This window comes from Ambystoma mexicanum, chromosome 8 (genome assembly GCF_040938575.1).
Source record: "Ambystoma mexicanum isolate Mex_15411 chromosome 8, UKY_AmexF1_1, whole genome shotgun sequence".
Taxonomy (NCBI): domain Eukaryota; kingdom Metazoa; phylum Chordata; class Amphibia; order Caudata; family Ambystomatidae; genus Ambystoma; species Ambystoma mexicanum.
In genome coordinates, this window is record NC_090929.1 from 503736772 (window position 1) to 503763837 (window position 27066).

Sequence of the window (27066 nt, forward strand, 5' to 3'; positions counted from 1 at the left end):
AAAACGCTATTACCGATCATATGCATAGCAAAGTTAAGCACATTGAGGCAGTATTAGCTGACATAAGGAGTATGTACAGGCGCACCCCTGACTGTCGGTGTTATACCCACATCAGAGCCTGATATAATCCCTCTGCATAATCCCACTGTAGATGTATTGACTAGCACTACTATTCCTTCTTATTTACCCCTCCCACTAGCCACAGATACTATGCCGGATGATACAGCTTTTAAAACTGAATATATTAAACCAGTTGTCCACGACCACCTTATTAAAACATTACTTATTAACACTAGATCCCTGGTAAAACATGCTATAGAGATTGCCACTCACATTGAGGAGCACGATATAGATATATGTGCGATTACCGAGACATGGGCACACTCAGCTGCTGGCCCTTCGCTAAAGTTAGCCATTTCTGTGGGTTATGGAATGATTTGATGCGATAGAAAAGATGGTAAGGGAGGAGGGGTCGCTATTATACACAAGTTAACCCGCAACATTTGGGAAAGCAATGCTTTCACAATGGATGGGGTGGACTCCTTATGCATAAAAACCAGTTTGAGTGCAGAGAGCACCCTGAACATTTTTCTGTTATATAAACCACCCTATATTACGCATGACTTTGTTAAAAATCTTTCGACGTTCTTACTACGGTCAAAACAAACACAAAATATCTGATCTTGGGAGACTTTAACTTATGGTTTAACCATATGGAAGATAAAACTGCTTTTGAAATGCAAAACACTTTGCATGAATCAGGCTTTACACAACGTATCCAAGAGCCTACACATTGTTTGGGCCATATTTTAGACTGGGTTCTTAGTCATGAAATCAGTGTTGATAACATACTGGTGCCTCTGGTCAGATCACTTCTTTGTGAATTTTGATGTTCCTATCGACTTTCCCACTAAATCCAAATCTCAGATTCCTGTTAAAATAGCATATCGAAATTTAAAGAAATTAAAAAGACTAAAGTGGAATCAATTCTTAATACTATAAACGACCCTATAATGGACACTCCGGAAAATTTAGAAAAAAGGATTTCCCACAACCTTGAATGTGTTGCCAATACATTGGCACCTATAAAAATGAAAATGCCAAAAGCTGAAAATAAACATAGTTTATGGTTCACATTAGAGCTTCAATCTCTGAAATCAACAACTACGACATTTTACTACTTGTGGAAGAAGCATAATACACCATTGTTTCTTAACAAATACAAAGCCGCGATCGGCATTTACAAAAAGGCTATTCTTAAAGCCAAATCTAGTTTTTTTAATGACCAAATTCAAAATGCACAGCACAACACGAAGGAGCTCTTCCGCATCCTGAAAGAACAGGAAAGAACTATTAATTCTACGCCTGCTAGAACTATCGTGGATGATGCCACCTGGTGCAATGTCATGCAACAAGCTTTGCATAAAAAACTAGACACGATTAAGGAAGATATATTGGAGAAAAGTATTAATTTAAACTGCTCCAAGGTCATGCCTACAGACTGGGCATATCACAGATCTCCAACTATTCCAATCTTTAATCTATTGCCTATAACGGATAAGGATTTCGAAATTATTATCAACCAACTAAAACCCACAAGAAATAAGAACGACATCCATACTACCATGATAATTAAAACCTGCGCCCCCTCACTAATCTCATCTATCTGTCAATTTGTAAATACTTCCATATCTACCGGTACTGTCCCTCAGGAACTTAAGCAATCATGGGTTATGCCAATCCTGAAAAAAACAGGGCTATCAGTTGATATGCCAAATAACTATCGACCCATTACCAATACAGCGTTCCTACTTAAGATCCTTGACCGTGTAGCTTATATACAAATTGCAGAACATCTAAAGGCTTATCTTATCCTAAACGACCATCAGTCTGGATTTTGGGTTGGATACGGTACTGAGACTGCGCTACTTGAACTCAAATCCAAATAGATGGCCCGTATGGATAATAAGGAAGCATCCTTGCTCATGCTGCTCGACCTTTCTGTGGCCTTCGACCTGGTGGACCATGATATCATGGCCACCAGGTTGTGTGAAGTGGCTAATTTTTCACCCCTGGCCTGCAAATGGGTACTGTCATTTCTTAATAATCGAGACAGTAGAGTCTTTTGTGGCAATGCGGAATTGGAACCTATTGTAACAATGTGTGGTGTTCCACAGGGTGCTTGTACATCTCCCTGTTTCTACAATATATTCACAGCCCCCTGTTTGCAATGCTCGATTATGAGAATATCATTTTTACCAATTATGCGGATGACACACAATGTGTCATCTCGCTTACTGGTTGTCATAAGGAAGATGAATTGGCCATTTATAGAGTTTTTACTCTTATTGAGGCCTGGATGGTCCATAATAAACTAGCACTGAACAAATCAAAAACGGAACTACTTGTTATAGGATCCCCTTACATCATTAACAAAATGGGGCCAAAGTATGAGAACTTCCAGTTGGAAGGAGAATCAATCAAACCCTTAAAAAAGGTAAAAACCCTTGGAGTAACTTTCGATCAACATATGACCATGAAACAGCATGTCAGCAGTCTTGTATCCTCGTGTGCATACTACATTAAATTGTTAGCACAACTAAGTTAACTGATCTCACAAGAGAATGCGGAGACTATTGCAAGAGCAATTGTTGGCTCTAAAATAGACTATTGCTCTAGCTTACTCATGGGTATCAATAAGTCTGACTGCAAAAGATTGCAGGTATGCCAAAACGGGGCTATTAGAGCTGTTATGAATCTCAAGTATAGAGATCATGTCACTTTGGCAAGACGTGAGCTACACTGGTTACCAGTGGCCTCTAGATCTCTATTCCGAACTCTGACTATTATTCATAAGTGCAGATCCGTAAATATGCCTGGATATCTACAGCAGCTGATATCCACAAAAAACAATGTGCGAACATTAAGGTCGAACAACCAGCACTTTCTATTTGAACCAATATGTCACACCTCTAGAGCAGCTAACTCAGCCTTTGCTTTCTTTGGACCTAGAGTCTGGAATGTTCTTCTGTTAAAGATGAGATCCATTGATTCCCTAGAATTGTTTAAGAAGAGTCTAAAGACCTATCTATTTAACTAGGTGACCCTTATACAGTCATAAACTCTCACCTCTGCTATTGCTTTGCATCCTGTATTCTATTATGTGTTATTTGTTGTTTAATGTCTTGTAGTGCCCTCACGCCTTCGGGTTCATGGTCGCACTATACAAATGCATTAAAGTAAAGTACAAACTCTCATCTCAGAACAGGTTATCATGCCATGTTCTTTCTGGAGAGGAGCACCTGCTACCTGTTTTGAAATATTTACATTGAGCCCTGATGTTTAGAGATTTCACACTAGTAATCCCAAAACACTCATGCTGTAAAAGAATGTGTTCTAGAGCCTGCGTTGATTGACCTGTTAAACATGCAAATCGTAATTGGTCAAAGTGTGTCCTTTCTCAAGGAAATGTTGCATTTCACATTCTTACAGCATATGTTTGATGTGTTTTATCTCCATCGGAAAAAAAAGATGGGCGCATCTGGAAAAAGCGTATGTTGTCAAGAGTCCAAATGAAGAATTTCCAGTACGTAGAATGTGGAACCCTTTGACCTCTCTACCCCCCTTATCAACCTTCTCTTACCACACTACCTAGTACCCCCATTTATCTTCGCTGTCTACCCCAAGTAGGGGCCACTGGGACGAGGAAGAGGTATAGAGCAATGAGGATCATTGAGGTAAACCAACGCACCCACTCTAGTCTCTCGAATGATCCGACTGGCCAGCTGTCAATCAAAACAAGAGGGAAGAGAACAATGACTTCTTCATTTCAGCACAGACCGAGAGCTCGGCAGGCTACGCGCAGAAAGGCACGGCAGAGATGCAGAGGGTGACCATAAGTGTAGCGCACCTGTGACAGACCCAGGAAGCAAGAAGCAGACCGGAGAGGAGCAGTTACACTCACCGGTGACGGAGGGTGCTGTGGTGCAGAGAAACCAACACCAAACTGCTGAAGAGACCCACGGAAGACCGGGGAAGGTTCCGGTAAGACAGAGAAGTTTCAGAAGATCCCGAGAGACCCGCACAAAACCCAAGGGTGACGGCCAAGACCCTACAGGTACAAAGGTGGCTAAGCCCAGGGTTGAGGAGACCCAGAGGGTGCGTGAGACCCTAAGCCTTGAGTCACTCTTCACTGAGACAGAGCAGCAAGATTGGAAGGGGGTCTCGGACCCATACTGGGAAAATACATCCCGAACAGCAGTAAAGGGGAATAACGAGGAATACAAACCTTGAATGTACGAGTGGTACGCATAAACCCATGAGGAGCTGAGTCAGCTCACAAGGGTCTGGCACCCCCAACACAGCTTGGGAAAGCCACCTTAGCTGTTCTTCTTAGTCACAGTGCCTGGAAGCCGGGTCTACACAAAAGGTGCAGGGACCCTGAACATAGCTTGGGAAAGACATCCAGGTTGTTTTTATTCGTCGCAATGCCTGGTAGTCGGGTCTGCTCAAGATGAGGAATCCATGGGAGGAACATCCAGTAGAAAGAATATTACCTGGGGTAAGTCATTTGTTCTTCTAATGGAGTGTGTCCTCTGTAAGGGTGTCGAAGAAGGAAGCTAACACAAGAATGGCATGGTGGTTGCTATAAACCTTTATTTATAGCAAAAAGAAACCCTCACTATCAATATCTTCTAAGAGGGGCTTCCCTGCCTAAAAATAATACTAAAGGATCTGTCAGAATGTCTGTAAAAATCAAACTCCACCATCCTTGTCACAACCTACTTCTATCCCTTACACTACAACTAAAGAATAATCCAACAGACAGTTCCTTCTCCGGGAGAATTACTACCTTCTCCTGGCATTCAGGCGGTGTCCACAAAATGTTCATTGGCAAGGATCCCTGCCTAGAAGGATGCCAGGGGGAATGACTTCCTTTCCCTGGCTTATGGTTCCAACAAAACCTTTGTACAACTCAACTCTCAGGACCAAGAGAATGACTCCCTTCTCCTGGTATTGGTCCACACCATCCAATATAGCTCACAACAAAGCCATGGGGAATGACTCCCTTCCCCTGGTGTCTCTTGAGTATTTTCAAAGGGCTTCAGTTACTTCTCCAGGAGAACGGCTCCCTTCTCCTGGTGTTCGAGAGTTCTTTTCCCTATCTTTCAACTTGATGTTTGTTTTGCCCCTCTATCGCGGTATTAGCGAAGTCCCAGATTCTTCCTTGGGTTTCAGTGCATCTGTCTCTGCCACTGTGGCGAGGAAGATTATAAATAAAAAATAATTACTAATACAAATTTCTTTTGGTGTCTCCTTCACTGGCATTGGCGGTCCCAGAACCTTTTCTGGTTGGCAGTGGACTTATCCATGCCATTGCGATGAGGATACTTTCCTCAGATTCTCAAATCTCTTGGAATCTCAGCATCCTTGGGGCTACCACCGAGATGGGTAAGCTTTTCTTTGAGGAACAACTCTTCACTTTGGGGTTCAGTGGCCTTGGTACTATCATGAGACGAGGAAGCTTTCCTTGGATGCAGAAATCTTCAATTTGATGTTCCAGTGGCCTTGGGGCTACCACTGAGACAATGAAAGTTTCCTCGGATGCACACATTTTCACTTTGAGGTTCAGTGGCGTTGGGGCTACCACTGAGATGAGGACTTTTTCCTCGGATGACCAAATCTTCACTATGTGGGTGAGCGACCCTATTCACAATGTTCGTCTTATCACAAGTTAACCAGGAGCTAAGAAGAAACCATCATATTACCCCTGTGTCCCTACCGGTCTGCCCCTGGCTCCTGTTACCTTTTCTGGGCTCTTGGCATGTCTCTGTTTGTTCCTGGGACTGGGCTTCATGTCTCGTCTGTTTCACACGACTGGACGTTCCACAGCGGATCCGCGTCTCCCAGCTTCTTACGGTCTGAGGCTCGTTGTTGAGTCCCATGGCCCACCTCTGTGAGGTCAAGCCATTGCCTCTCTCAGCTGGGCAGGGTGTTGGATCAGCTCCTGCCAGACACAACAAGAACTCTCAGAGCGGATTGCCGGCATCCTTCTTCCTGTGTCTCCTGGTCACCAACAGGATTTGAAACACCCGCTCTGGATGGTTTCCACACCTGTTGCCTATCCCGGCTGGGCTTGACAAGTTCTTTAGTCCATTGTCTCTTCTTATACATTGTTGCCAATCCCACCCTGGCGGATTGTCAAAGTCCTTTGTTTCTTTTGATACTTTGATCTTCATGCCTCTTCGGGGCCAACTCGTACCAGTACTAGTAAAGTCAGTAATCTTCATGTTTTCTGTGCTCTTCTTTGTCCTAGTACTTTCTGTTTCCCCAAGTACACATCGGTCTACTCTCAAGGAAGTGGTTTGGAATGGAGGGGGACGTTAGGGAAGGTTGGGGTGTGACGTTGTTCAATGGGTTGTACCCTAGGTGATCGTCTTTGTCCCCAGAAGGGAAGCTTTTCCCCATGAGGTCCTCCCGCAGTAAATCACCCTTACGGGGACTATTAGGCAGTGGCTGCAGCACTCTAGCCTTATTGAAAAGGGTTCCCATATGGGGAGACGTGACAAGAGTAGGTAAATCGTCACACCTCCCACGGATTCTTCATCTGACATAGGCTCCTATAGCAGTAAGGGCATTACGGAGGAGGGGAGGAGCGAACTACATGGCAATTATATCACCACTGGTTGAAGGACAGCCCTGCGACACTAGACTCATTTGCGGATACTGTGTTCAAGCAGTAGTGATTTGCAATCGTGTGTATGGAATACCACGTTGCGGCATGACAGATATCCTTTACAGGTACCCCTCTTTGGAGAGCAGATGTAGTTGCCACACCTCAAGTGGAATGTGCCCTGAAGCCTTTAGTGATTTCCTTACCCTCTCTGGTGTAGCATTCAGACACAAAAAGCACTATCCATTTAGAGATGGTTTGCTTCATTATTCCTTTACCCGTTTTCTGGCCTGTATATCCAATGAACAGTTGGTCTCCCAGCCTAAATTGTCTTGTCCTGGTGATGTAGAAACTCAGAGCCCTCTTGGGATTGAGCATATTCAGCCTTTCCTCTGCCTTGGTTGGATGACGAGGTGGACAGAAGACTGGCAGACAGATTGCCTGTGACAGGTGAAACTCTGATACAACCTTTGGAAGGAACAAAAGGCAGACTCTAAAAGTCACCTTGTCAGTGGAAAAGGTGGCTTCCAGGACAGGACCTGCAATTTGCTTACTCTCCGGGCGAAGGAAGTGGCGACCAAAAAGGCTGTCTTACAAGATAATAGCCTCAGAGGACACAAATGTAATGGCTCAAATGGGGAAGCCATGAGGAAAGTTAACACTAAGTTTAAATACCATGCCGGGACCATGAAAGGTGTTGAAGGGAAAGTGTTAGGCATTTTAAAAACTACATCACAAGGGGGATCGAGAAGTATGACACTTGTTCTGGCAAGCACTTGAAAATAGAAAGTGGAGCTAAATAGCCCTTGATGGTGGCGACCTGAAGTCCGTGTCTTGCCAAATGAAGAAGGAAGGACAACACCCCTTAGGTGTCAAAAAGGAAAGGATCCACATCCTGTGCTCTGCATCAGCTGCAGAAATTCTTTAATCAGCAACGGGATAGAGCTTTTGTTGCTGGCCTTCTGGCCGAAAGCAACACCTTCATCACATGTTCCGGAAGGTCCCAGTCCCTGTGCCTTATCCTTTCAGAACCCAGGTGTGCAGGTTGAGCGTGTGTACGCTCAGCTGGAGAACCAGACCCCTCTCCTGAGATAGAAGGACCGGCCACCTGGGGAGACGATGTGCAGGGAACATGGCCATGTCCAAAAGGTCCGGGTACCATGTCATCCTGGCCCAGTCCAGGGAAATCAGGATCATGGTTGCTCCGTACCTCTTCAACCTCTTGATCACTTGAGAGATAACAGGAATTGGTGGGGACACATGTAAGAGCAGGAAGTCCCAATCCACCACCAGTGTGTCCCAAGTGCTCCTCTCTCGGGTTATTTCATGAAGTAGAAGAGTTTTCACTTCCTATTCACGCTGGAGGTGAACAGATCCACTTGAGGGGTCCCCCAAAGGGCATATATATGAAGAAGAAATTCCTGGCACAGTTCCCACTCGTGGGAGACCGAGACCTACCTGCTCAGGGCATCTGCCATTGTATTCTCCTTCTCAGCGTGGTGAATTGCTGTTACAGAGATCTTGTTCTGTAATGCCCAGAACCAGTGCTCTGCACAGGGGGAGTGACTCTACACCACCTCTATTGTTTAAGTAGTGCATGGCCACTTTGTTGTCTGTTATGATCAGGATAGTCTTCCTCTGTACGTAGGGCAAGAAGGCCATCAGTGCCAGCTAGATCGCTCTCAGCTCAAACAGTTGTATGTAAAGTTTTGTCTCTGAAAGGGACAACAGCCTGCTCTCCTTCAGCTCATTCGGGTGAGCGCCCCAGCCTTTCAGAGATCCGTCTGTCACAACGGATGCCTCTTGCCACAGTTGCCAAAACGGTTCTCCCACCATCACATTCTCTCTGCCAAATCACCACAGGAGATCCTGTGCATCTCTGTTTGGGACTTGAATCAACTCAGTCATACAGCCAGATAACTGTGAGCATTGAGACCTGAGGGCCCATTGGCAAGCTCTAAATCTCATCCAGGCCTCTGGCACGAGGAAGGTGCAGGATGCCATTAGGCCAAGCAACCATAGGAAGTCCAGGGCTGGCAGATATTAGGCATTCTGGAATTTGGTGACCATCTACAGGATGTGTAGAGTCCTCTCCTCTGGGGAGGAATACTTACCTGGGACTACTTTGGAGGCTATTTAAACCAGGCCCGAAGAGCAGCACACGCTTTGCGTTATTCTGCATCCAGCAGCGTAACGCTCACCGTGCCTGCAAGTCTGCATCCAGTCTTCTGCCACGCCCACCTCGAGTCCGGAGCTCCTAGAAAAAGGGGAGAGAAGGAGAAAAGGTTAGAACAAGAGCAATACCTTTGATCCTTACCTGAATTCCCGATCCATCGCGCCTTCGAGCTGGAAGAAAGAAGTTATTTTATGCGCGTCGCCTCGCCTGCAGCAGCGCCGCGCAGAACTCACCGGCCTTCGCAGCATCTTTACATTCCACCACATCCTTCTGCATGCTCCCGCCGCACTCCGGCACCTAAGGGGAACACAAGAACAGCAAGGTGAGCCAAGGGAATACACAGAGGCAATATTAGTTACTCCCCATAGACTTACCTGATTTTACCACCGGGGGTACCATTCCTCTTCACGGGTTGGCGCAGCTTCCACTGCATCCTCGCCGAACCCCGGCCCCTAAGGGGAAAAAAAAGGACAGCAAGGTGAAACAAAGGGACAAACAATAGACTTACCTGATTTTACCACCGGAGGCATTATTCCCCGAGACTTCATATTTTCTCTCAGCGCCTGAATAAGGGAGAAAGCAACAGGTTACATATTGACATTATTTTATCAAACTGTGTTGGATAATAGAAATCCTTACCTGAATATTACCGGTTGCCACAAGGAACTCTTCGCTAGGGTCAAGCTGCAACCTGCAAGGAATCGGACAAGAGTGAAAGTCAGGCATTTGAACACTTCCGAACTACATACTTACGCCGTCTTGCCGGGAATCTCAGAGTCGATATTGTTCTGGAACTCACCAATTCCTTCGAGCCAGTGAAGCAACTGTTTATCAACGTGCCCCTGCGCTCAATGCAGGATGGAGAGCTCATCTTTCCAAACCATCAGGTGAGACTATAAGAGGGGACATCAAAGGTGATCAGTGGGGAGAACAGCGGGAGTGGGGGAGGGTTAACGCTCAACTCCATGGGTGGTTAATGCCCTTTCTCCATTTGCAGAAGAATATTCCTACGGGCCAAGCAAACGAAGCTAGGTGGGCCAGTCCAGTCCATCATCTCGGCACTACGCGTCACATTGGTGGAGGCTGCAGCTGTCCAGTTCAGATTGACGCCCCTGTGGGAGCCAGGTGAGCGTAACAGTGGATCCCCTTTTCCTGACACTAGCTGCTACCATCACCAACGGCTTAGTGAAGACCCTCGGGAGGAGGTAAGGCCGAAAGGGAGAACTCGAAACTGGTAGTGAGTATTGCTAAGATGAACCTCAGGTACTTCCATGTGCCGATGCATCGAAGGCACAGGAAGTAAGCATCCTGTAGGTGGAGTGACACCAACCAATCCTCAATTTCTAGGATCTGGAGGATCTGCTAGTGTGTTACCATTTTGAAATTGCCCTTCCTGAGGAACTTGCTTTAGTGCCTCAGGTCCAAGATGGGTCCCAGACCTCTGTCTTTCTTTAGGACCAAAGAATAGTGGGAGTACAACCCGCTGTTCCTTTCCTAATAGGCACCAATTCTATGGCGCCCCTCTCCAGAAGAGAGGAAACCTTTTGCAGGAGCAGTGGGTCTGCAACAGGAGGTGGTCCGGCCAGGTGCGGAAATCCGGCGGGCGCTTTAAAAATGCAAGGCAGTAACCTTGGGAGACTACCTGAAGCACCCATGCATCCAAAGTAATGGTGCACCGTTCTTGTGAATGTTGCGACAAGCGCCCTTACCAGTGTCGTGTGGCAGAAGTTCTTAAAGAGGTTTTGCGGCAGGTGTCGCACTGCAGGGCACAGACGTGGCAGCGGTCTGTATCTTGCCTGCTCTGCCTCTGGAAGAATGACAGAAACGTCTCTGACCTTGCACTTGGCGGGCAGCGGGCTTTTTGAATTTTTGTCTGTAATTATAGAAACGAAAAGGCATGCCCTTCCTTCGAGTGGAAGGTTGTGCAGGTTGTCCAATTGCCGCCCCAAAGGACTTTGCTGCAGCTTGGATGCCAGATTGCTCAAGGCTATCATCTGCCTTTTGGCCAAAAATATGATAGCCATCAAACGGCATGTTAAGCAACTTCGCTTGGACGGTCTGTGCAAATCCAGACTTTCTAATCGAGGCGAAGCTGCGCATGATAGAACTCGCCCCTATAGATCTACCGACACATTTGACTGAGTCGAGTCTCGGCTGTAGGGACTGGTGCACTGCTTCTTTTCCATCCTCCACTAGGTTGAAGAAACCCTTCCTGGTTTCACCTTCTGAGATGTGCTGGGCTGCCTCAGCAATCGCAGACCAAAATGTGTGCATGTATTTAGAGAGGGCACATGAAGGAGTAAGAGCTTTAAGTGCCATACTGCCCGAGGAAAAAAACCTTTTTGCCAAAGTGTTGTAAAGCTTGTCATCCCTGTCAGGTAGTATTGCTCAAAGTCGCAGCCTGGGTGACCAGACTGCCCTGAGACAGATGTCTGGCAAGGAATTCTGGGTCAGATAAAGCTGGTTTGTGTTTTTTAGCGAAATCCTTGTGGACTGCTGGACCCATGCTGGGAGTCTTCAATAGCTCCATGAGGCGTTGTGTAACAGGAGAACAGACTGAATGGATGTGCCCTTTGTCCAGAATATCTGTCAAATCTTGGACGCCATATTTGTATTGGCTCTAGGATCACCTGTGAAAATTCCAACTCAGGAAAGGTGCCCAAGCCACTTGAATCACTAAGGATTGAAGCTAATTCGGACAACCTCCTTTCCTCATCCTGAAACTCTTCAAAGTATTGAAGAATACCCATGGGTCCGAACCCAAAGAGCACTGTGTAGTCATCATCTTCAAACATGTCCTGAAAAGAGGACATACAATCCCTAGTTGATTTTAGAACAAATCTACTCGAGTGTCGCACAGTGGAAACAGGAGGTCAGGCTCCTCCACAGGTGAGGACATTGGCAGCTTCCCTGGCATTTATCCCTATGTGCCTGGTTGCACACTACGTTTCCTGGCGGTGCCACAGTGCTGCAGGTGCCACAGTGACATCATTGCATGTCACCTGATGAGGCCTCCGTTCTCCACGCTTCGTGTAGTTGTTTAAACACAGTTTTCTAGAGAACTGTGCTACTTAACATTCTCCATGAGTAGTTGTTCCCGGACCTGCTTCTTCAGCCTTTTGGATTGTTCTGCCTGGATAAACTGAACCTGGATTGTTTTTTGGACCTTCCATTTGTATTTTCCTGTGGATGTGTTGTGCCTGGATGAACTGGTTTACTAGGATTGGACTGGTGCATAGGCACTCTTTGGATCTATCCATCTTGGTTTGGTTGTCTTGGTGATTTTGGCTTGGACATTTAGATGTCTCCTCAACATCTCTCTGGTACCTGTTAGTGTTATCCTGGTTGAGCTTCGCTAGAGCTCCTGAATGATCAGTATCCAATTTATGGGAATTGTGCTTGTAATGAAGTCAGAGAACACTTGTTGATTGTTTTATTCTGTGCAGCTTCCTGACAAGAGTTGCCCTTTTTGGGGATCTTTCCATTGCCCTTTCAGGGCACCCAGTTGTGATCCCAGTATGTGTATTCCTGGGAGCATCTGGATGGTCAGGAAGGTCATTTCTGATCAACCCGACGTGCCTTTAGCACTACTGGTGAGCTTTGTTACTCTGTCGTGTACTGTCTTTGACATTGAGGGATCCTCAACCTTCATCGACAGCTTAGGCTGTGACGTCGATGGTGCGGATGGTACATAAAAAAAACACATCCGTAGGAAATGGCATTGACGGTCGAATCAGGGACTTCACTGGTCTGGGCTCTTAAGCGCATGAGGTGGTTGGTGAGTTGAGACCCTGCTGGCCTTGTCAGACCTGCATCATCTTGATGCAAAACTCTTCCACTTTTCTGCCGAGGTTGATTTAGACGGGAACCGTACCTGTCTTTCTTGGGATAAATTCGTCGACAGTTTTCTTCTTCTCTTCTTCAATGAGGAAGAAGAGGAATGGTGGGAGTTCCTCGCTACTCAAGTGGGATCTCTTATGGGGTTTTTTCAACCGTTTTCTCTCCTTCTCATGTGTTTTCTCAGCCACTGAGCTCTTTTCATAGGGTCGAATCTTCGATGGAGTCATACTTGGAGATATCAAAGATGAACGATCTACGGCCAATTAAATGTGTCAGAAGAATTCTGAGGTGAAGTTCCTGAGAAGCGTGCTGGGCATGCAGAAAGGTCACGGGGCAGAGAGCACACCATTTGTACCCACATCGATGTCACATTCGGTCAAAGAGAAGATGATGCAACGCCAATCCACTCCATCGCGTACAATGCCCCCTGCTTGGAAAATAATTCAGAGAGATGCAAAGCAGGAGAATATCTAAAATGAGGAATCTGTAGGTGGCCACAATCCATTAGAATGGTCTCTTCTCTCACTCATAACAATGTCAATTGTGAGCCATGGTTCTTAGCTCATAGATATGTGAAATGATAGTCCAAAATTTGATAGGTTGGTGTAGGGTGAATGTTGGGGTCTTAGTGAGTACTATTCAGAACTAAGGGTAGGAGAAGGATGCAATTATGACTGAGCTGTTCCCTGTAAAGATAGAGCATTACAAAGGAACATATGAATGCACATCAGTCATAGTAAGGTATAGCTTTTGTTCCATGCATGCATATTTAATCAAATCCAGTTTAAGAGTCACTGCATTATGCCATTCTGTCACATTCGCTACTCTCATAACCACACCCCTGCAATATTACTGACCAAGCTCTGTCACCGCCAGTCTGGAACATGCTTTCTCAGCAGCGGGGTCCATCACAATGTGTTCTTGCTCCTCCTTCTTTGCAGAGATGTTCTCTGCTGCCCTTGGACATTCCAAAGACTGCCTTGCTTGTGCTTTGCTTGTCACCCATGATATACAAGTCATTGATAACATATCACTTCAAATACTGAATACGGCTATGGAATATACTTTGCCATTTATATGAGAATATAAATATTTACGTCCATGTATACCTGCGGTTTGATAATACTTAACCTTGCAATGTGCATGGTAGATCAAACTAACAAGATTTTTAGGTATTCCAGCAACATGAAGAAGGGACACTTGATTCACTTAATGTATGCAAAGCAATACATTGTTGTCAATATGCTTAACATTTGATGTACCTAACTTAATTCCTTTAAAAAAATGCAGCGCCAATCTCAAAAGCAAACCCATCATTTCTTTTTACATTTTTTTTTATTTTATTATAAAACTACAGTTCAATACGTGTATCAAACTTTTGTTACATTGAAGTGTGGCAAAATGTAACTTTTGTGTTCCAGTCAAAGTTAAATAAAGATGCTCATCTCCCTACTGCTTGTTGTTGATGTTCTTTTAAGTTTTTTTCAGACATGGTATAATTCTTGGGTTACTGATTTAAATTTGGTCTGTGACCAATATCGCGTCGAGGAAGTTGATTATGCTGCATGTAAGCATGATGTTTCTCCCAGCCGAGACGGTTTCCCACCATTCGTCAGCATCATAAAGTGTGGGTTTGAAAGTGCGGAGGTGTAACTCTCGGGGCATGGTAAACTGAGTACATGCCGTTGTAAGATGTTTTAGTGACTCAACTTCGCCTGTATTGCAAAACCTGCATTTATCAGAAACGGTAACTTTTGATCGACATCGTCATAGCATTTCTCTGGTGTTCAGTGCATTCAGTCTGAATCTCAGAAATTGGTTAATATGATGATGCGAAGGGCAGATTGTTAGATACTTTGGTTGAGAGTGTAGTTTCAACATGCTCAGCGAAGCAGGCAGGGTGGATTTGAGAAGCTCATAGGTGGAAATCCATTCCCAGGTTTCTAGTTTTTTTTTTTTGCTTACTGAGGTCGATCAAGCAGCTCATCAGTGGATATGTTGGCGGCTTCCATGATAATTTTTATTTTTGACTTCCATAGGTGTAGTACACTCGATTGTGTTAGTTCGTTGTCATTAGCGAAAATTTTGTACGCTGGAATTTGCAGTCCGAGTAGCATTTTCTTCAGTGGCGATAAAGATTTCCATAATATCGTCATATAGAGCGAATTCAAGGTCAATTCATATCTCAGTGCCACCACTGAGATGTATTTCGGAAGCCCCAAAGCTTGTCTCCAGAACCTGCCTTTGAGCTGCTGATAAAGGCGATGGTCGAGATTCCATCCTGTTTCTCCACCAAAGGTTATACAGGGGATGAACATTTGCAGGTAAAACGTTATTATTGGAGCAATTCCGAATTTTCTGTAGTCTTTATTGATTTTTGCTCCTTGTAGACCTAGTTTGTTAGCTCTTTCCAATAGGTCATTTGTCCATACAGATTCACAGATAGAGTCATTGACCATTATGCGTAGGTATCGTATGGATGTCAAGATACTTAAAGGAGCTTTTTCAATTGCCCATTTCAAGTTTTTAATCTTTCCTCAATAAACTTTTTCCGATGCACATGAGCTTAATTTTTTCTGTGTTTAAATGCAAGTCATTGGCTTTTAGGTACTCGTTCAAACTGAGCAATAGATGTTGCAGACCTATCTGAGTTAGGTCGATCAGCACAACGTCATCTGCATACACAAGGCATTTAATGGAAATTCTGTTTATATTTGGGGGAAAGCTGTGAGCAGATTCCAGCCAGTTTTAAGTCTGAAATGAATAATTTGAAAAGTTCAGCTGCTAATGGGCACCCTTGCTTTACTCCTTTACACGTTGGAATTGGTTCTGTCAAGACGCCTTGGGAGTTCACTCTTATTTGGACTGTGGTGTTGGTATGCAAGGCTATGAGGGGGTCAAGAATCTGGGCTGGACAGTTCCACCCTCGAAGTTTGGACCACAGTTTTCCGCGATTTATTGCATCGAACGCTAGTCTAAGGTCGACGAAAGCGAAAAATACTTTATTCTTCACTTTTAGGGCTTCAAGTTTTAGTATGGTTAGTAGTGTGCGATTTATGTCAACACCTACTTGTTCCGTGAAGCCTGTTTGTCGGCAATCTATTTGTTTTTCCTTTGATGCCCAAGCCGTCAACTTCAGTCGAAGGAACGATCCAAATATTTTTCCCATGGTATCCAGAAGGGCAATAGGGCGGTAGTTAGATGGATCGTCTCTACTGCCCTTCTTGTATATTGGTACCACTATTGCCTTTTCCCACGAGTCAGGCGTTTTCCTTGATCTTGAGATTTGACGAAACAAACATTCCATGAATTTGGCCCAGTGATGCTTATGTTTTTTTAGCATGATGTTGGAAATTCGGTCTGGGCCAGCTGCTCTCGAGTTCTTTAACTTTTGAATTGCTAGTTCAAGATCTTCACTGGAAGGTGTTATATCCCAGGCTTTTATGGAGTTAGGAGGAAGATCTTATAGATCTTGGTGTGGCAGTTCGTATATCTTTGTGAAGTACTCGAGCCACTTAGAACTTGGTATTTCATTTGAGATATTTGGAATTGTTTTTGTGTTTCCTTTATTTAAGAGTGCCCATATTTCTCGCATGTTCTTAGTGATAATTAGCTTTAACATAATTTCAGCTCTGTTTTGTTCGATTGTCACAGAGTGAGATTTGAGCCAATTTTTGTAGACCTGGCGTCGATCTTTTACTTTCCTTTGTATGACATCTTGATGACATTGGGACTTTTTTATCATGCGTATTTCTTTCCTCAGTGCCTTTTTTTGCCAGAGCAATTTCGTTGCTGAAGAGATGTTTCGGAAGATTTGGCCATATATTCTTGATTTGGTATATTTTGGCATGAACTCAGCCAGCATCAGAGCATATTCGACATGGTTTGAATTGACAAGGCTCATAGCTAGTTTCTGAATTTGCAGGCCGTTGGTTGTTAGCCGATTCCCTGCTGCATTTATTGACAGTGGTACTTCGTATTTCTCAGACTGTGTGTAGGTTTTGTGATCTAATGAAAGACATATCATCTCATGATCACTGGAGTCCTTCAGGACTACCTCTAGCGAGTCCACTCTTTCGAATATGTTTCGAGAGACCCAGATGTAATCTAAGGTGTTTCTACATTGAGTCGTTTCCAGGTTGTCTTACAGGGTTGGTCACCCTTGTTTGATGGTTGAATCGAAACCAACTGCAGTTCAAATCGCCACATATAATCACTGATAAGTCAGTGTAGTTGAGAAAAGCATCGTCAATTAGAGTTGTTACAGTAGATATGAAGTCCGTGGTTGAGATCATTGCCGGGTTCCAGTAACCATTGCTTACAAGTAAGTAACTGTAAAGATCAGAGTTCGTCGTCGCAATTCGAATTACCGTACCCTGTACAAAAGGATTCGGATTTACCGATACTAGAGGGGTCATACAGTTAAGTATTTTCACTAATGTTAATAGACCTGAATATGGACGACCTTTGGTGTTTTTCTTTGCTGGATTCAAAAAGATATTGAATCCGTCTCGGGTGGGAGCATCACAGAGCCAGGTTTCTTGAAGGCAAATTGCTAAAACATTGTTTGGAGATTCTGTGAAGTTGTTGAACAAGTGAGTGAATCCACGGGTGTTCCAGGAGAGCAGCCTTAGGTTAGTCCGTGTCACTCATTGTTATTGATGATGATCGTTGCCCGAACGAGATTCAAGTTTGTTTACTCCGGTTCTGGCTTTACAATCCAAGTCACTTCGTGGTCTAAATGGGTATGATAATGATTTCCGAAAGGACATCCGACAGGCAACGCTTTGAGATTTGTTTGTGTTTGCTTTGCTTGTCAGTATTCCTTTTTGACATGTCAAGTCGGGTTCCAGGGTGATGTCAAATACGAAGACGAGCAGCTCTTCCAATGCTTGTAATAAAATGTTTTTTACGGAACAAGATGTTATATGTAGCAGCACCTGGTCTGTAGTTTTTTCCATTGCATACTCGACGATTTTTATGTCGTCGGTCGTTATTGTCCGAAGTTGTGGAACACAGGCAAATAGTTTTAGGACATTAGCTCTATTCAAGTTTACTTCGTTTTCATCAGTTTGGTTGTTCTGTAGACGAAGTTTCCATAAATTTATGATAGATTTTGGCCTTATGTCACTGTGTACTCTGGAATGGAGACAAGGTCATTTTGCCTCTGGTTCATTGTTTGCTTTGGGTTTAGTTTAGATCTTACAGGTGAATGCAAGACCTTCGAAGCATTGGAATTTTCCTTTTTTGATGCTTCACAAATGTGTCATTTGATCAATTGATCTTTCGGAGGGATTTTCTTCTCTGCCGATTTGTCAATGAAATTCGTTGCAGGAGCCTCAGAAGATTAGACGTAGTTAGCTTCACTTCTGACTGAGTACGTAGATAGGTTACATAAATCTACAGAACTTACCACAACGGGCTGTCCGAACTTTGGGTGTCCGAATCCATTCGTTGGTTCGTTGGCGCTTTGCCGTTTGCTTGGTCAGGACTTTGTTTGGTCCGTTTACCTGGACAGGCACTTATGATTGTTGAGGATCAGATTTGAATTGCCCATTTTTCCGGTCAAACAGACTTATTTTTTTTGGTGTTGTCAGGATTCTTACGAATCTTTTTACATTTTGACATGTGCTTTTTTGTTGTATGTCTTTTTGTCCACATTTTGTAATTTTCTTTTTGTCAAGCTTTGATCCCATCTTAATTGTTTTAGTTGTGGCTATAGTTTTGGCTGGGCCACTGAAGATATTGAATCAATTTGGTTGAAATCTCGCTGGGCCGGGGAATTCCTCATGTGCCACTAGAGCGTCCATCAGAGGAGGGATGTCGTTTCCTAGGTGACCAACGTTGTTCATGGGGCCTGATACTTCCCTGGAGAGCTCAGATTCTGTTTGGGAAGGGTATGTTGACGATGAAACAAAAATGTCGACATTTGAAGAAGTGGCAACACTGTTTAGAGCAAAGTTTGTCGCATTTGGCGGCCGTGGATCGCCCTTAGAGACTGCTGAGTTGCTTTGTGTGGTAGGTGACGTTGCGTGCGTCTGTATGTTCTGATTGACATTTTTTCTCATCCATTTCATGGCGTCTAACAAGCCTTCAATTATTGTGTCATTTTGACAGTGATGTCTTGCGGCCAGATCGCCGAGACGCTCTTGCCATCTGGTCGATAGATCAGCGTTTTTTGCCATTTGTATTTGAAGAAATTCTGTAAAGGGTTGATTTTTTCTATTTTTTGAACCAGGTTTTGAATCACCGCTCCTTGGTTGTTTAATTGACCTTGTAGGGATTCGTATAATTTGGTGAAAGGCGCAAGCGCGACAGCAGATGCTGCAAGAACATTATTATGGATTTGCGTTAAGGCTTCAGCAGAGATGCTTGCCTGTAGAGCATTAACTGGAGTAGCGTCTTGTCCGGTTGATGATAAATTTGAACAGTCCAAGAGGAACTTTGAATTGATAGGAGAAAGGTTTCTCGTTGGGTTAAGCGGTTGAGGTTCACCATAGTAGGTCTTATTCAAAGCTTGAGGGGTGCTGGCGTGTGCAGCTTGCTGATCTTGGTCTCTTGGAAGATGTTGAGAATTTGACTTAATTCAGCAATTCGTTGTAGGCGTCGCGCCCTTGCAATGGAGCTTGATTCCATGTCAGATGGTTTTTGTACTACTAATGGCATAAGCAAGTCAGAGGGACATCTGTGTGAGGCTCTGGGGGGTGTTCCTGGTTGCTCAGGAGCCTGACAAGCGTAGCTACTGCAGTTTCCTTGGACAGAGGGATTGGGCGTGTGATTCGACATAAATATGCCCCCCCTTATCTTTGCAGTCAGCCCAACTGGTAGCGGAAGAGTCTCGTAAGTTTTTTCAAAAAATTGTTCCTATTGGAGACAAGACTGATCGCGGCCTGTTAGAGGCTCTACGGCCATTAATGACGAAAAGCACGATGGCGGGCAGGTTGGAAGATTGCACGCTCGCCTTCGAAAAAGCAAGCCTTGGCTCGTACTTTTTGGAAATACAGCTACAGATAAGTTCGGCTGTACAAGTAGCAGTATTAGGTCCGCTGAGTTTGCACAGTTTGGAATGAGGTGAGCAGCCTCGTCATTTGGCAGACTTAGGAGTTCATCGTCACTCACCACAAAGGGAAAAGAGACATTATTGGTGGAAGGCAGAGGTTGAATGGAATTTACAACCATTGCCTCGGGCTCCAAGTGATTTGGGGGTTCAATATGTTCTTCAGGATTCAGTTGCGTTTCAGTTGCAGCACTGCTCATCGCATGGAGTACAATAACAGTAGGCAGGGAGCTGACAAACTGAACAGCCGACTCTTTATTTGAGTTGCTGGTCTGCTGGTTTAGCAGTGAGTTCACAGAAGAGACGTGATGAGATACCACAGAAGCTGGTTCTTCGAGAACTTCCCCTTCTGTGACGCCTAATTTCTCTTGTGTCAGCGATGGTGTTGATTTCCTGAATTTACCTTGGTGGATTTTATTCACAAGAAGATTTACTGCCGAGTCTGTGTTTACGTTCGGCTGGCAGTCGTGAGAGCGGGATCGGGAAAGTGGTTCATCTTTGCTTGTGCGTTCGCAGCTCAGAGCTTCAGGACGTGGGTAGAGTGTTTGAAAAGCTGAAGGCTGATCAAGTGGGGCTAGCGCTGCAGGTAAGCTAAGCGATGCAAGCAGAGTTCGACTTGCAGTTTTGCTTACCTTTTTTCCAGCTGAGGCTTTCATCGCAGTCCATGGATTGAGCATTCGCCGATGTTGGAGTTTTTTTTTACGCGTCTGGGGGTCTTCTGCTGTCAGCGTCATCAGCGCGAGGCTCGGGCGGGCGGACTCGGAGGGGGGCAGACTGGACTCTGCACCGGACTCTGCGCGCCAAAAAGGTTTTTGAAGGCGGAGTCAATGAAAATAGAAACAGGGCAGGGACTCGTAGTGCAGCTCCTCTCGCAGTGACCAAACAACAGATACTGGGGCAGACTGGACTCTGCACCGGACTCCGCGCCGTGCTCCAGAAAGATTTTTGAGGGCATAGTCAATGAAAATAGAAACAGGGCAGGGACTCGTAGTGCAGCTCCTCTCGCAGTTACCAAACAACAGATACCGGGGCAGACTGGACTCTGCACCGGACTCCGCCCCTGCAGACAGTTGTGTTAGCAACAAGTTTGTTTTTATTACACACTGTTACCTCGGAGAACGTATCCGCCCACTTAACCAGGCCCACTGCAGACACTGCTGATCCCGAGTGGCTGCACGTCACGGCCTCTGGAGCACAGGTACAGCCGCAAACTATCTCCCCTTCCTGGCGCACGCTCTTACAATGTGGCCCAAAAAGGGACACGTGCACGCACCGCGGGCAAATGCCCTGCCAAGTAGGTACTGGCTCCTAGAAAAGCACGGTCTCCGGTAGTTGTCAGCCAAGTAATTTGGTCAAATGGGGAACCCACCGTCTACTATCAAAGGTCTGCCCGGATGCGCTTGTACTAAGCCAGAGGACCCTCCTAAAGAAAACGAAATGTGCATCATAGACCCCACTTCACACTGCATGAGTTACAATGGTGTGTAATCTGTCAATTGCAGAACGAGGCATGCCTGCAAACCAAAAAGCGCAGCAAATCAGCCAAGGACACAGGTGGGGGGACTTGGACATTTCCCTTGGGTGTCGGGAAGTCAGTTATGATTTCTTGCCTATCTATATTTATAAAAAAGAAAATGTGTGGGTTTGTGGCTCGGTTTGAGGCTTGGCGAAGCGCTGTTCCTTATACAATGCAACACCATTTCATCAATCTTCACCAAAGTTTGCATAGTTACCGGTTAGGACCCAGCGGCCATTACTGGATAAATGACATGTGGACACCGTACCCCTTTCCCGGCATTTCAGCACAAGTCAAAATGTGTTTGTGGCTTGGCGAAGCACTGGTCCTCATACAATTCCACACTGTTTCACCAATATGCACCAAATTTCGCAAAGTTAACTGCTAGGACCCTGCAGACATTACTGGCTACATAACATTTGGACTTACCATCCCTTTCCCTGGATTTCAGCACCTTCATGCATGAGACGCTTGCCTGAAATCAGCGAAACATCAATGTGGTCGTAGAAGTACTGGTCCACAACCCTAGAGGCATGTTTTCTGGGACATTTGCACTGCAACAAACTGCATCACAAAAGGGTGAGGCAACAGGTGGGGAGAGAGCACAGTAGGTCCCCAGTATGCAGCAGCACAGGGTGAGGCAACAGGTGGGGAGAGAGTACAGTAGGTCCCCAGTATGCAGCAGCACACCAACTCTCGCCTCCTCCCAACATCTGCTCCAGGGTATGTCAGCCAACCACACACGCCCATTCTCAGTGCAGTTTACTTCAGAGTGCAAAGCACATCAAGCAATAAGCAAATCGGAACAGCGACCTACAGGATCATTGATTTTCAACAATTGAAGAGTGTTGTCATGTCTGTCCACAGTACCCGTTCAGAAAACGGGTACTTTTTGCTAGTGTTTGATAAATTTGCAATTAAAAACAAACAAAATAATACATAAATTGAAACAAATAACCAGGCATTGCAAAATTACTTTAGGTGCCCCAAGACCAGTGAAGCCAGGTGTGAGTTTTCAAAACTATTTGTAGTGCTAAATCCCAGGTCAAAGTCCCACGTGTACAGTTCACATTTCCTGATTGTAAAAAGTCTAACAATCGTGTGGAAATCAGGCAATACTGGATACAGGTTTGCCTTCTTATTAAGAAATCATAATTAAACATTACTTTCTCCATCAAGAACGGTAAATGTTCCACCAATTTGATGCGCTGATAGTTCACAAACGTAAGAACAGGCATGTTAAATGAGCAATTCCTAATGCCTCAAATGCTAATGTCCATATAGAAGAGTGCTTCTCAAGTGACACTTAAATGAATATTTTATTTTCGTTCAGATGCCAAAGACATTTGCCAACACGTGTTTCGACCTCCAACAGGTCTTTTTCAAAGCAAAGCTCTTAGTAATGCAAATGTATAATAATATAAACAAATGTAATCATGTACACACATGATGCAATTATTTGACAATTTAAACAGTCAGGTACCAATATCCAAACATATGGGATCATGTGCATAAGTTACAGGGTAACATAAAACATTATATAACACATTGAAACATTGTATACATTACCAAGTCCCATTATGCATGGGAATGTAGGTGCATATCATCATAATCAACAATCCCATGAAACACAAAAGAGAGAAAACAAATACAGACTTTCTCCATAACAACAACATCATTTATAATTAATTGTACCTTTCTGAGACTGTAGCTACAGAAAAAGTACCTGGTTGGCAGTCCCTTATATGGCAACAGTCAAAAGGAGGAACCATGGTATCGTCAGGGCTAAGTATGAAACTTTGGAATTTTTTTTACATTGCCTTCCCAATAATTATATTCAAGCATTGCTCCTACGGGAGCTGGCTGGACCACTCTGAAGACAATTAATTTGAATACTTACTTTTTTATTGTCATCGGGGGAAAACGCAATGAGCAAAACGTAGCTGCTTCCTGGGTCCACAGGGCCGGGGGGGTTCAGCAACTGAAATGGGCCGTTGGTATTCAGGATTGAGAAACTCAACTGAAAAAGCAAGAGTCAAGGAAGACACGCCCACTATGGAGAAAGCCACAAGCAAACAGTGTACCTGTGCATTACCAAACAAATAACATGTGAAAGATAATGTGCGTGCCTGCATATTCTATGGGTATTATTGCATGGAATCATAAAACAGTGAATGTATGAAGCATAGTTGTGCATGATATAGTGATTACCATCTGCTGCTTGAGTACCAATAACATGAAATATGAAACTCCACGGTTACAGAGGAGATGTTTTCTAGTGGTGAGATATGTATTTACAGCTCTCAATTCCACCAGGAAAAAGGGACACACCAGAATGATTTGTTCCAGCAACCTACCACCAGAACCCATGGATCCAAGCTACTGTATGTCAGTCAAGGAGGGGAACAAGGAGGAGGCTCAGCGGGTGGATACAAAGTTCTATGAGGACCCACAAGACATGGGAGAAAGGGATATGGTTAGCCGAATGAAGGGGTGAAAGCAAATATGACCTGCCTCAGGAACTGTAAGGATAAGTGGTGCAGGCTTTTAAAATACTCAGGGAGCATGCAGCTGTCAGTCCAATAAGATTTTGTCTACTATCAAGAAGGTAGGCAAGACCATATGTTATAATTCACAATTTCCTTTTGGTCGTGTATCAAAAGGCTGAAATTCAAAATAAAATAAAGGTGAGGATGGTTCTCCTTAATTGTGATGGGGTCCCGTTTGCATCTGAAGCCATTCACTTCCTGGGTCTTGACAGTCTCTGTCGTAAATGCCCAGGTCATACATTTCCACAAAGTTGTTACCTCACCCCTCCAGGCATTGTAGGTTTTTGGGTGACCTGAACCCTTCTTCTTGGTTTCAACTTTGAATCAGTCTGTTGTAAAGTCTGTGACCAAATGGGTCAGTGGATGTAGCCAAGAGAAAGAACTAGAGAGGGATCTCTCGGATCTGCCTTGGCCTGGGATTCTCCCTGGTTTCCCTTCTACCAACTTGTTGATTTTACAATAATCTACCTGACTCCCCTCTTATTCCTCCTCCCACATTTTGGTCTTGCTTTTGCTGCCTACTTGTAGGTTCTCTTTCTATACCTTAATCCTGCTCTCACCACCTGATTTACTTACTACTGTCAGAGGTGTTGCCATGTGCTTTTAGTAGAGAATGGCTCTATATAGGGGGACGGTCTTTAGATTTTACCACCAGGTTACGTTTCCTGTGTATTGTAGGGAGGGTGTTCTTAATCACCTCAACCCAAGAGGGCCCACCACTTGAAGAATAGTGCACACTTTGTACATAAAGCAAGTTCATTGTACAATTATCCGGGAAGCAGTTTAATGGTGTTGCAGGACCAAACTAACCCAAGTCTAAACAAACCACATCAATTGACATCTTTTATAAATTTTGCAACAGTTAAAACACTCCCCAATATTATATTACAATCCACACCCCAAACATGATTGGACAAAAAGCTCTTCAAAGAAATCCTATCTTTTCCCAATTCCTACATTTTCATTGGCCAGTTTTATCTTGATAGTCATCGTCAGATCATCTTCATAACACACCTCTTCTTAGGCTCCATCTGTAGTAGGTCATGACGTCAGCACATGGTTAAACATTGGTATTGAAACATAATTCATTACTAGCAATAACTGTCCTAGGTACTTTATTCTTAAGTGTGTTTGCACATGGTCTGCTTGAATATTTTAGCAATATGAGTAAGGCGTTAATAAACAGGTTTTTCTTTGAACTACTGATTGTGATCTCATCTGTCCCAGACTCGTGGCTCCTCTGACCGGCGGACACCCTGGCCTTGGGTCTCATCTTTATTACCGGCCTAAGCAAATGGTCAACCCCCTCTATGCGACTTCAATGCAATGAGCAAGATTACATCTGTTCCCTTGCGGAACTGTTAAATCATAAACCTTTGTACTGTTCACAAACTGACCTTCTTACTAGATGGCTCATTCTATCTTCAATCAACCCCCAGGCCTAGAAAACCAGAATGTTCCTGCTACCTAAAATTCATCACGCGGCTGCTAACTGCAAAGGTTGTGAAGGTACTCATTCACATGCCTTCTGAAAACCTGGCAAAGCCAGTTTAAAATTCAAAGTGCATTTTGCAAAAGGGCCCCAACTAACATGTTTTGATTCCTTTGTGAGATTCATGAATTCCGCATGTATTTGTATTATTGTTCATGTATGTTTTTACATTTGTTGGGTTTAACATTTTATCTTTCTGCGTGCATGCAAGCTTATATGTATCAGTCAGTCGGTCAACAACATTATTTTGGACATAAGCAAATAAAAGTACATCAACACACATAACAATAGATTAAAAAACAATATATATATACATCACTCCACATTAGTACCCGGCACGCGCTGCGCCGGGAATACAGCATGTGGATTGTTTTTTTTTTCTGATCCATACCACATGGCATTTCTGTGTACACCGTGCGTGCCAGGTACTCTGTTCCCGGCGAGGGGCGTTAGCCAATCAGGAGGATCGAAACAGCGCAATCCCCGCTCCGAGCCTCTCCATGGCTGGAGGCTGCCTTTGTCCCCCGCCGGGGACTCAGGTACGTTTTTTTTTCCTCCACCCCCTGTCCCTGCAAACTATCCCCTCCCAACCCCACTTACCTTCTTTTTTCTTCTTTTCTTGGAGCGAACGCGCCGGAAACACTTCTGTTCCCAGCGCGTCTGCTCCTGATGGCCGCCATGGAAAGGTTTTCCCTTTCCCGGCGGCCCTTATTTTTGCATCTTTTTTTTTCTTTTCTATTTCGAACCGCAGCAGCGTTTCAAAACAGAAAAAATGCCATTAGTACCCCGGTCTAACGGGTACTAATGGCTATAAGACCCTCGGCAGCGGGCAATACTGCCCCGGTAATGCCCCCGGGGGCATTACCTGTGGCGGTATTGGCCTGCTGCTTCGGGTCTTAATGCCACATTACAATTGGGCCGAATAATTAGTTTGCCCTGCAACCCAGCTGTTATTCCACAGGCTCCCGTCCCAATAGATTCATTTCAAATTAAATCATGAAATCAGTTTTCTCAGTAGATGCGGTTGCACAGAATTCCTCATCCCCAATGGCACTGCATTGGCAACCGAGACGACTTGGCGTTTATGTTTATGTTTATGTGTGTGCTTGTAACACGCTGATAGCCCGCAAGCATTAGGGCGTGGAGATATCAGAAAAGGTCAAAACATCATAATCCCAGCTAACAAATAAAGAATGGAGGTAGTGACTTATCTCTGATAGGGTAATTTATTGAAACAGATGAGTTTTCAGTAATTTCCTGAAAGTGATAATTTTCCTCTTGCGGGAGAGCGGCGGGCAGCTTGTTCAGTGTTGTGCTGCACTCACAGGGAAGGATCTACCTCGACCTGAGGTGAGATTAGCACGTGGTACGTTGAGCAGGCCTGAGACGGCTGATCTTAAAAGTCTCCGAGGAGTATAGATTGAGAATAGTTTTTTAAAATAACTTGGTGCATCGCCAAATAAGCACCTGTGGACTATTGTCATGGATTTAAATATGACTCTGTCTTCAACTCCGAGCCAATGTAAGGATGTTCTCCCTGTTATGTGCTCTCTGTTTTTAATTCCCTTTACTATACAAACTGCATCGTTTTCCATTACTTGGCACCTCTCTATTTCTCTCTTGGTGGCTCCAAGCAATAAGGCGTTGCCATAGTCTAATAGTGACAATATGATTGCTCTAGCAATAGTAGCTGTATTTTCCTCGTTGATGAATGGTCTAATGGCTCTCAGTAGGTGCAGGTAGTAGGCGTTATTTTTGTGTAG

At 44.5% G+C, this 27066-nt stretch overlaps 1 protein-coding gene across 3 annotated transcripts in view; it reads right to left on the minus strand.

The window, feature by feature from the left end:
• Nucleotides 1–27066, minus strand: part of CFAP74 (cilia and flagella associated protein 74) — a 2332202-nt gene that overhangs the window by 372623 nt on the left and 1932513 nt on the right. For all 3 annotated transcript variants that reach the window (XM_069610170.1, XM_069610172.1, XM_069610171.1), the window contains exon 33: nt 23163–23282. In XM_069610170.1, coding sequence (XP_069466271.1) covers nt 23163–23282 — 120 coding nt within the window. The remainder of the gene's footprint in view (nt 1–23162; nt 23283–27066) is intronic.